At 40.2% G+C, this 12,038-nt stretch overlaps 1 protein-coding gene across 1 annotated transcript; it reads left to right on the top strand.

Moving 5' to 3' along the window:
* Positions 1 to 1,778: 1,778 nt before the first annotated feature.
* On the top strand, positions 1,779 to 11,819 carry LOC138631119 (uncharacterized). Its single transcript, XM_069715884.1, has 7 exons — positions 1,779 to 1,932; positions 5,144 to 5,288; positions 5,379 to 5,474; positions 9,698 to 9,842; positions 9,941 to 10,086; positions 10,473 to 10,612; positions 11,606 to 11,819. Exons 1-7 carry the CDS (start codon positions 1,833 to 1,835, stop codon positions 11,752 to 11,754), a joined length of 921 nt encoding a protein of 306 aa, XP_069571985.1. The 5' UTR covers positions 1,779 to 1,832; the 3' UTR covers positions 11,755 to 11,819.
* Positions 11,820 to 12,038: the final 219 nt, after the last annotated feature.

Below are 12,038 nucleotides of genomic sequence, written 5' to 3'. Positions count from 1 at the left end.
CCATAGCACTGATGAAGAAATTTGTTCGTAAACACTTAGTTTAAACCGTGGCAATGTAATTCAATTTTATGCATTAGGCTGAGAAAGTGAGACTTTTTTCCTGTGAAATTGCAGACATAAAGTGGCTTGAAACCACTTTGGCCATGTAGTTTATCCCATTTGCCATAGATAAGGCTGTTTTTGAAACATTGTGCTTCCTGTGAAATTGTCCAAACAAAGTGGCTTGAAACCACTTTGGCCATGTAGTTTATCCCATTTGCCATAGACTGATAAGAAATTTGTTCGTAAACACTTAGTTTAAGCCGTGGCACTGTAATGCAGTTTTACATTAGGCCTGAGAAAGTGAGCCTTTAAATGCTGTTTTCTGTGAAATTGCAGACACAAAGTCGCTTGAAACCACTTTGGCCATGTAGTTCATCCCATTTGCCATAGTACTGATGAAGAAATTTATTCGTAAACACTTAGTTTAAGCCGTGGCACTGTAATGCAGGTTTATGCTGTATTTGAGCTTCACTTGCTCCCTTGCTTCCTTCATAAGGCTGTTTTTGAAACATTGTGTTTCCTATAAAATTTTCCTCACAAAGTGACTTGGGAAACCCCTTTTGCCATGTAGTTTTTCTCTTTTGCCATACTACTGAATAAGAAACTTGATTTTAAACTATTAGTTGAAGCCGTGGCACTGTAATGCAGTTTTGCATTTGATAGACTGATGTTGGAAGCAATCCCCTGTCCTTTGACATCAAGGGTGAGGGTTAGATGTTAGGGTTTGATGTCAAAGTTTGGGGTTTGATTGGAACACATATCGCAAGCACTACTTTTTCCCTGTGAAATTGTGCACACAAAGTGACATGAAACCCCTTTTGCCATGTAGTTTATCTCATTTGCCATACTACTAACTAAGAAACTTGATTTTAAACTCTTAATTTAAGCCATGGCACTGTAATGCAGTTTTGCATTAGATAGACTGACATTGGAAGCAATCCCCTGTCTTTTGACATCATGGTGAGGTTTAGATGTCAGGGTTTGATGTTAAACTTTCCTTTTTTCAGTCCTTCTTTCCTTCAATCTTTTATTCTTTCTTTCCTTCTCACCTTTGTTTTTTCCTTCCATCTTCTATCCATCTTTTTTTTACCTTCTATCTCTCCTTCTGTCCATCTTTTTCTTCTGTCCTTCTTCTTCCTTCTAATTTTAAATTTTTCCTTTTTTCCTTCTATCTTTCCTTCATTCCTTCTATCTTTACTCCTGTCTTTCCATCTGTCCTTATTTCCTTCTCTCTTTTCTTCTTTTCTTCTATCTTTCCCTATTTCAATCTTTTTTTCCTTCCTTCTTTTCTGTCTTTCCATCTTTCCTCCCATCTTCTTTCTATCCTGTCTTTCTTTCCTCCATTATTTCCGTCTCCCGCTTTTCTTTCCCTTTTTCCTCATAACTTTCCTTCGTTCTCCCCTTCTTTCCTTCTTCCCGATTTTCTTTCCTTATTTCCTTTTATTTCCTTCTAACTTTCCTTCTTTACTTTAATATTTCATTCTCTGGTTCCTTTTTTCATTTCTTCTATCTTCCCCTCTTTCTTTTATTTGATCTTCCTTCTATTTCACTTTCTTCTTTTATTCTGTCCGTCTTTCTTTTTTTCTTTCTTTCTTTATTAAAATGTTTTTGTTATTAATCAGCTAAAAAAAATAATAAAAAAAAAAAATTCACAGAGCGACTGACTCGTAGTTTTTACGTCGAGCCCGTGAAGGCATCATTCGGTCAACGTAAGTGTAGGTTCATCCGCCCTGACAGTCCGACAGCAGCGTTGCTCCAGAGACAAACACTGAAGCAGCGACGGAACTGAAATGAAGGACAACAGTTTGCCTCGCATTTGCGTGATTTTGTTTTCTGCGGTGGTTTTTGTTTTCGTTTTAATCGTTAACGCGTTGGCCGGAACAGGTCGTGGTGAGTTCGCCTGCATCATGTGATTTACACAGTCGGATGTTTTTTTTTTTCTAGTCGGCCCTGTTGCTAACTTTAAAGTTACTCTAAAGATTGTGTCTGGAATCGCTTTACATGCATCTCGCATGTTTAATTTAATGTAATCTAATATTTTAAGACATGTTCTCTCGTTATACAACTGCGTGTCCACTGGTTACGAAACTGTTTTACTGCGGAGACTTCCCGTCAACTAATGACGTAATACTGACTGACAGTTTAGTATTTTGTTGTGGGCCGAGAAAAAGGATCTTTTTTCCGTGCGTTTGCATATGTCAGCTAAATAAAAACGTTGCTCTTTGGACTATTTTAAACGTTCGGTTGGCTACAGTCGTAAATTTAGTTTTTGATGTTTCGGCTACAGAAAATAAAAATGATGAGAAAAAAACCCCTCAATGTTACTAATTATGAATACCATCGCCCTTTCCATTCTGTCATCCGAGTGCAGGGTGTGGCATCAAAATCCACTGCCATGCTCCCAATAAAATTGGGCAGTTTACTTCCTTTTGTTTTATTACCTCCCACTGTGTTTGGCCCAGAGTTTGTTTGGGAATTGTTTACACTACAATCCAACTCGTGTTTGAAAGCACAAGTTACACAAATAAGGGGAAGTCTTATATCCATAGCAACAGGCAGTTTGTTTACATCGACCCAAGCAGTACTGGAAAGAAATAGAGTTGAAGTGCAACAAGCCTCGTTTCCAAAAAATGGTGAAATGCTGTGTAACATGTAAATATAAACAGATTGGGATTAATTGTAAATCATATACACTCATTGTTATGATGTGTAGTGGAATGAGGACCCAAAAGCTCAGAGGGGCTCTTTAATCTATCTGAAATTGTTCTTTTTTTTTTTTCCAGATTACCACCTCTTTCTACATCTTGGTTTGGGTTCCTTAGCTCTCAAGAAATTATAAATAGTATAATATTACACTGGCATCCAAAAAGAGAAAACTCTTTTCCATAATTTTGAGGATTTATTCTTCACACTGAATACAAAAATAAAGTTCCCTTTAGATTTGGTTGTTGATGGCACAAAAACTGAATTTATATTAATATATCAGTGAGTATGAATGACCTTGAGACAATGCCAGAGATCTCTGTTTCCCACAGCTTGAGAATGAACTCGGGTGAAGCACGTGCTTCATGTGTATGCAAAGATTCCTGCACTGTGTGTGTGTGTGTGTGTGTGTGTGTGTGTGTGTGTGTGTGTGTGTGTGTGTGTGTGTGTGTGTGTGTGTGTTGGGGGGTAGTTACAAGATACGAACGCACTCGTAGAACTGCATTTACGTCCAATATCTACTATTTATTTACTTTTCTTTCTGTGGACACGTTTCATTTAATCTGAGAGTCACTTTTGCATTTTTCTGTCACTAAATGTCAAGTCGTCTGTTTCTCTGCTGTGCTGCGTGTCTGGGTTTCGTGAAGGGCGTAGGGGCCATATGGCCCTCAAATGACATCACGATCTATCTTGGTATTTTTGCGATAACAATACTCTTGACGGCATGACAAAACACTGAAAAATATGTGATGATTTATGTCAGCACAAACTTAACGTTGTGCCTTCAAATATTTATTCAAAACTAAACAGAACGTTCTGTAGTTTGTAAACAACTCAGTGAGATTCAGATCCTACAAACAGCGTTTAGGAAGGATTTTACATCCTCACCACTGTCGGCACATTCAGCGACGTTCTGGCCTCATTTCCTAAAGTTTAGTTTTTTTTTTATTCTTTTTATTTCATAACGAGTCGAGTTGTTCACTTGAGAGTCTGTAAAAATATATAAATTGAGAATATATTTATTTGTATTGCAAAAAAAATTGCTCTGACAGTTTTGATAGTTTTGGTCACAGAATTAAAACTTTTGTGTTCAAAGACGGGATTGGCATGACAACGTGAAATATAACCAAAGTGATAACCCAGTTGTCACTTTTAAAGCATTTCACTTTGAAAGAGTAATGTTGTCAACACAGTTCTCTGCTGCCGGAGAATAGAAACTCCCGTCTCCTGTATATGCCCCGCCCACTAAGTCCAACTCAACTCCGAGGTCTTTGATTTGGAAGCAAAGGTTTTTGATTTAAAAGTCAAGGTTTTAATTCTATGACCAAAACTAACAAAACTGTCAGAGCAAATTGGTTTGCACTGCAAATAATTATATTCTCAGTTTGTATATTTTTACTTACAAACTTGATTTTTGATTGCAGTGCGAGAAATTTGCTTCCAAAACATTTTTTGTTTTTTTTGCTTGCATAATAAAGACACAAAAATACCTTCATATGTGTGGAGCTGTGTGTGTGTGTGTGTGTGTGTGTGTGTGTGTGTGTGTGTGTGTGTGTGTGTGTGTGTGTGTGTGTGTGTGTGTGTGTGTGTGTGTGTGTGTGTGTGTGTGTGTGTGTAGAGCCGTGTGTGTGAAGCGGGAGAGGACAGAGGAGGAATGGATCGATTAAACCCACACTGAGCTGTAAACCCAGTAGAATACATGCTTGTTGCTCGATGAGCTGCAAACATACGTCATACGGTTCGCTGCGTAACGGAATGACGTGTATTGTATTGTATTGTATATTGTCTGAAAAATTCTAATAATAATAATAAACTTTATTTGTATAGCACCTATCATACAAGAAATGTAGCTCAAAGTGCTTCACAGCAAAATAATTACATAGTGTTTCACATAAAAACAGAAATAAAGGAACAATTAAAAATATATAAAAGAAATGAGATAAAACAGATGAAAGCATAAGAAACAGATAAAACGCATAAAAAGGAATACAAGTGGAAAATATAATATGATACCGGTATCATTAAGGCTCTGAGACGCTGCAACTTTGAAGAAAATGCTACTTTTTCTTGTCACTATAATCAGAAAACAGTAGGCCTGTGCTTTGCAGAGTCTGATTTGAAAGACTGCACACATATTTTAATTTTTTTGTGTGGTGGATCAACAATAGGCATTCTACATTATTAAAATAATAAACTGTTGCACGCAGCTCGGTGGCCTGTGTCTGCCCCGATAATGGACGGCCACACCAACGTTCCCTCACTCACTCCATTAGATTACTGTTAGACATCTTTCATGGATCTATTTTGTCTTCCTCACATGCGTTTTTGGAAATTGGAAAACACCGACCGGCGGCGGATCTCGCTCGCGTTCTCGTTGCTGAACGTCTCTGTTTTCCAGGTCCCTTTCATTCGACAACGGGAAATGTATCCGCCCACTACGAGACCGACATCACTCCAGCCAGCTGGACTTTCTCCATCTGGGGCATCATCTACACCTGGCTCACCTTGATGGTCATTTACATCACTACATATATATTCCGAGGGTATACTGAATTTCATGTTGAATATTTTTACGGTTATGATGTTTCAGTGCAACATGTGGGTGAAACAGATATTTCTCTCTCCTTGAACAGATCCTGGTCGCAGTGTCTGCTGCCCTACGCCTTTTACTGTTGCTGGCTGTCCAGCTTGGTGATGAACATGATCTGGCTCCTGCTGTGGGACAAAGAGTATGTCTCCTCTCTTTTACTTATTACTGCAGTGATGCACAGAAAAAGTAAACAAAGATTGATTTACAACCACGTTTCACAAAAAGTTACTTAAATTGTAAATAAAAACTGAATGCAATGATTTGCGGATCATTTGAACCCACATATAATTGAATATGGAAAAAAGACAACATTTAAATTTTTTCAACATTTTATAAAAGTATATGTTTATTTTGAATTTGATGCCAGCAACACGTTTCAAAATACACTGCTCAAAAAAAATAAAGGGAACACTTAAACAACGCAATGTAACTCCAAGTCAATCACACTTCTGGGAGATCAACGTGTCCAGTTAGGAAGCAACACTGATTGTGAATCAATTTCACCTGCTGTTGTACAAATGGAACAGACAACAGGTGGAAATGAGGCAATTATCAAGACAACCCTATAAAGGAATGGTTCTGCAGGTGGTGACCACAGACCATTTCTCTGTCCTCGTCCTTTCTGGATGATTTTTGGTCCCTTTTGCATTTTGCCAGTGCCCTCACCACTAGAGGTAGCATGAGGCGGTGTCTCCAACCCACAGAAGTTGCTCAGGTAGTGCAGCTCATCCAGGATGGCACATCAATGCACACTGTGGCAAGAAGGTTTGCTGTGTCTGTCAGCACAGTGTCAAGAGCATGGAGGAGATACCGGGAGACAGGCCAGTACACCAGGAGACGTGGAGGGGGCCGTAGGAGGACAACAACCCAGCAGCGGGACCGCTATCTGCTCCTTTGTGCAGGGAGGAACAGGAGGAGCACTGCCAGAGCCCTACAAAATGACCTCCAGCAGGCCACTAATGTGCATGTTTCTGCTCAAACTGTCAGAAACAGACTCCATGAGGGTGATACGAGGGCCCGACGTCCACAAGTGGGGCCTGTGCTTACAGCCCGACACCGTGTGGGGCAATTGGCATTTGCTGGAGAACACCAAGATTGGCAGCTTCTCCGTCAGCGCCCTGTGCTCTTCACAGATGAGAGCAGGTTCACACTGAGCACATGTGACAGACGTGACAGAGTCTGGAGACGCCGTGGAGAACGTTCTGCTGCTTGCAACATCCTCCAGTGTGACCGGTTTGGCGGTGGATCAGCGATGGTCTGGGGTGGCATTTCTTTGAAGGGCCGCACAGCCCTCCGTGTGCTAGCCAGAGGTACCCTGACTGCCATTAGGTCCTGGGATGAGATCCTCAGACCCAATGAAGACCATATGCTGGTGCAGTGGGCCCTGGGTTCCTTCTGATGTATGACAATGCTAGGCCTCATGTGGCTAGAGTGTGTCAGCAGTCCCTGCATGATGAAGGCATCGATGCTATGGACCGGCCTGCCCATTCCCCAGACCTGAATCCAATCCAGCACATCTGGGACATCATGTCTCATTCCATCCACCGACGCCGCGTCGCACCACAGACTGTCCAGGAATTGACTGATGCTTTGATCCAGGTCTGGGAGGAGATCCCTCAGGAGAACATCTGTGGTCTCATCAGGAGCATGCCCAGGCGTTGTAGGGAGTGATACAGGCACGTGGAGGCCACAGGCACGTGGAGGCCACACACACTACTGAGACTCATTTGGACTTGTCTTCAGGAATTTCCACAGAAGTTGGATCAGCCTGTGGTCTGATTTTTCCACTTTTATTTTGAGTATGATTCTGAATCCAGACCTCCATGGATAATGATTTTGATTTCCATTGATCATTCTTATGTTATTTTGTTCTCAGCACATTCCACTATGTAATGAATAAAGATTTTCAACTGGAATATTTCATTCATTGAGATCTAGGGTGTGTTGTTTAAGTGTTCCCTTTATTTTTTTGGGCAGTGTATATTCTGACAACGGCAGGGGCGCAACACAGTTCGGACCATTTGCACTGAACAGTATAACCCAGTGTTGGCGGTCTGAACCATCTATGGGAAGATTCGCTTGCAGCTTTTTATGGGTCTGTGCCCTCTGCTCACGTCCAACAGAGATATCGCTGCGAGCACCAACTGGCACTCGCAAAAGCATGTGTAACTCGGGAACTGATGATGATTTGTAACATTTGCTCATTAAGGTTTACCTTCCTCCTGTTCCGTACATGTCGCGATGCTGCACTTGTTGCGCAAGAGTAGCAGTTTCTGAATTTATTAATTCACCTCGGAATATTGGAGGTTGCAGACTCATAATACCATAAATTCTGTGGTTAAAGCCTGTTTCCTCCGGCATAAAGTTTGGAGGAAGTCTGCTGCTTCTTTCATTCATGAGAAACGAACAGTCTATTGCGTCAAAGCGGTCTTAAAAGGAACGAGAGGAGCTGATTTGATTGACTATCATTGAAGTGGGCTGTGAGACACCTTCTAGTTCTCCTACTTCACTGTGAGCTGGAATTGCACCAAAACACCAAACACGTTTACAACACCCATTTGCACTGTTGTCGCAGATGCACGGGTGCGCCGGTGTGCTACGCTGAGGCGGACGAACAGAAGACCCCAGGGTGTTTTGCATTAAGATCTCCCGTGATGAGGGAGGGGCGGAGATGGCTTTTAAGTGTTTTGCTGCAGGCCCGAAGATGTGCTCGGTGCGATGGACACTCTCTCTTTTAGAGTTGCAGACTTTCAGAAATTTAGGTCCCGACGCTCCTTCACCGGTGCAGTTCGTCAGCACAGGTAGATTAATGTTTTCCAAATGTTCTGAAGTTTTGCTCCCAGCGAGTATGTAATGAAGCTGGTCTGTTCCCCGCCTGCCTGAAAAAAAGGAAGTAGATGCGTTTTCAAAGCCAAGCTTGTGCTCACATGACTGAAGTCCGAGAGACACTAAACCCACACAGGACTTCATTAGCAATTTTTGGGGGGAATGTCCTATTGTAGAAGAAGAGTAGAGACGCTACGATCACTGGAGATGCAGTGAGGGATCTACACAAGCTGTTCTCAAGAAAAGCTACAGAACAAGCCAGGCAACCGTACTGTAACATCGGAGCAGCACACACACTTAAGGCACGAGAGTACAAAACAATGAGGGAGTAGATCATTGGGATGACACATAAGGGAAGAATAAAAAAAAAAAACGGCCATGGACAAAAGCAGGAAATCTAACAATCTGGCAGAGGTACAAAAAAAAGCTGAGTCATAAATACACAGAAGAAGATCAACAACCGGGGAAACTCACGAGAGAACACTAAAACATTGGGAAAATAACTGACTGAGAAAAACATCCACACAGAAGGGCGGGAGGAACTCCGGGGAACAGTTGGAAACAATCAGAGGCTGAAAGTCTAAACACTTGAAAGAGTAAAGTTTGATGGTGTTGTTACTACACTTAAAAAAATGTTTAAAAAAAAAAGAAGTTTTTAAAATTTGCAGACTTTTGGGTCTTAAAATAACGATAGACTGTAATTTCAACACTAAATCACATAAAGAAGATAAGAAGTTCCACCAGGTGACTTTTGACAAGCCTCATCTGTAATTTGAAAAGCGTTCCAGAAGACGTCTTTATTAAGCCGGTGAACCAACCGTGTGCAAAGCTGTCATCAATGCAAACAGTGGCTACTTCAAGGAATCAAAACAGGAAACATAACAGCATCTTGCATAATTCCATGTGTTATTTCATAGTTTTGATGCCTTCAGTTTTGTTCTACAATGTAGAATTTTTTTTAAACAACCTTGAATGAATATTGTATTTTATTGCTATACATATTTAAATACTGTATTAGATATTAACATTAAATTACATTCTACAGAAGATAAATTGTGTTCAATTAGTTTTTAATGTTGAATCAATTATTACAAATTGCAATTCAATTATTATTTAAATCAATTATTATTTCACATAATTCTCCTTTTATTCTTAAATCCGTAAATGTGATCAAATCAATTACAAAATGTAAAAAAATCTATTCAAATTTGATTTTTTTTTCTTTGTGCCTCTTTGATATATGGCAATTTGTTTTGGGGTGATGAAATTTGTATCATCAGCAAAAGAAAACACAAGTTTAGGTGATAGAACACAGTTATTAAAACATATATGTTGTTTGAAAGTTAATGAAAGAACAGCATCCTATAGAGTGTATTGACCGACCATATCAGTAATAATTTTAAAAAAAAAAAAAGCTCCAGAGAAAATGAATGATCGTTTCAGGTCAATTTAAATGACTCTCTTTAATGTCCACATTTGACTGCTAATATGATGCATTCACAGTCCGCCGTTTCTTGGTTTCTCTCTGTCTTGCAGGTTGATGCTGGCAGCGCTGGTTGTATTAACCCTGATAGTGATGTCCAACTACAGCGCTTTGTTCTTCTGCTGCCTTGCCACAGATTACTATGGACTCTGGCTACAGACGTACCATCGCAAGGACCTGGCATGTCTCAGGATACTGGTAGGGCAGTGTGTGTGTGTGTGTTTGTTTATGTGTATACGCAGGTGTTCTCTCCGTCTCGCTGTGAATCTGAATATTTTTTGTGTCATTATGTTTAGGTCCAGAACGGTTTAGCTGTCTACACCACATGGACATCTATTGCCTCTCTGATTAATTTCTCACTGGTTCTCCACCTCTGGGGCGTGGACAAGCACACGGCAGCAACTGCCTCGCTCTGCATCCTGTTTGCAGAGGTGGTGGGATGGTAAGCCCTGGTTGGTTGGAGTGGACACTCCCCATGGGATACAAAGCAGAAGAATTTAACTTCTGACCATGAATGATTGTGTCATAAATCCATCATTTAATAGATCCATCTAAAAGTGACTTGTTCAGTAGCAGCTGGAGGTTTGTGAGCCCATTGTGTCTTAATGAGAAATAAAATATCGCATATTAGTAAAGTTATTACTTTTAAAGCTTTAATAACTTTACTAATATGCAGTATTTTTTTCTTCACTGATATTAGATATAACTTTTCTCAACCACGTCACTTGCGACATTATGAGGGAAACAGTTTATAAGAGCGCATAAATCAATTGCTGGGCTCTGATTCATCTTTTGGCTGTTTGATGACTGCTTTGTCTCTGTTTGCAGGTTCATTCTGGAGAACTGGGTGCTGGACCGGTGGGTGCGGAACATCTTGACAGTGTACCCAGTGGTGATTGTGGCTTCGGTCGGAAACGTCTACAAACATTTTAATGCAGCTGATCCCACTCCCAATTCTGTATTTATGGGTCAGTATAACATCACTAATGTAATATTAATACTAAACACTGCGGGATCTACTTTTGTCAGGTGGTGCTCTGCATGTAGGTGTGGCCAACTTTTTACTTAGCAATTTGGTGAAGAAAACTGCAAGCACGTCATGTGTCAAATTGGTAAAGCAGGAGGAAATACATAATTAGAATGACTGAGATAGAAACCCAGGCGGAGAACATAGCAGCTTCATCTGAGGGTTTTGAGGCCTTTTGGCTTATCAGGGTGATGCTTTGGAAATGCAGAGCATTTTACACAAAACTTGATTTGCTATTTCATCATTAAATGTTAAAGTGAACAAAGACCACTCATTCAATATACTGAAATTAGTATTAGTATCTTAATTAACAACACTGATTAAGGATCCTTGCTTAGACCAGCTTTGTGCTGCTATATGGTCCTGTGACTTCACAACCATCTGCCCTACGTCCATCTTATTAGCAGTCTACAGTTTTGTCTTCTTTTTTTTTTTTTTTTTTCACTTTCTGGACATTAATGCTGTTTGTGTCCCAAGAACAATCACAGTATATTCCAAAGAAAATACTTTCGGTTTAGTCTATAGTCCAAAGATGTGCTTTGTTAGGTTCATTTGAGGTGCAAGTGTGACTTGGAATGGTTGTCTGTACTAAATATAATACTGCATAATTCCTGAACCAAAACACAGTATAATAATGCTCATCAAGAAAAAGAAAAAGACAGGATGAGTTTAGGAGCCGGAGAGAGCAGCAAGCAATCCACTTGTCAAAAACATACTCGGCTCTTTTAATTGGGAGTCAATCACAGTGGGTATTTTTGGAGCCTAATCCACTCCTGTTTTATTAAAAGATTGCAATGTAATTTTGATAATGATTTTTCAAATAATTCAGCAGGACCTTTAACTGCAGGAATTAACATAATGACATGATTTAACTCTTAAACTTAGCTAAGCAAATTGTCCACTCATCCATTTTTTATTTTTTTTGTCCAATCAGTGGTGCTGCTTGTCTTGGCGTGTGTCCTGTTTGTTTCCCGACTCTTCACCGTCATCTGGAGGAACATATGGCGGCCGCTCTACTCCCCCGGTTCGGCGCGGCAGATGGTGTCGCCCCTCGACGGCAGCAAATCTAAGGTCCATTCTTAAGTGGAACTCTGAAACCTTCTGTCACGATAGCAGCCTTGAAACTCACAGCCAAGATTTAATTCATTCAAGACACGACTGATTTAACTCATTCAAGACCACGACCATGATGAAGAGTAAATGTCTGTTTTAGAATGAGTCTTTGTTCATCCTGATTATGCATAAACAACGTGGATAAGAATTGAATCTCTTCTCCAATTGCAGTTACGACACTTCTTTCTCATCTGAAACACTTTCTTATGAATTCCTATAAACTCGTACAACTATTTACCACTACTTATCATCAA

Source organism: Brachyistius frenatus, unplaced genomic scaffold, assembly GCF_029030835.1.
Source record: "Brachyistius frenatus isolate BFR_SWC_R1_liver_20210118 unplaced genomic scaffold, ASM2903083v1 Contig_149, whole genome shotgun sequence".
Taxonomy (NCBI): Eukaryota; Metazoa; Chordata; class Actinopteri; family Embiotocidae; genus Brachyistius; species Brachyistius frenatus.
This window is presented reverse-complemented; position numbering and strand designations above follow the sequence as displayed.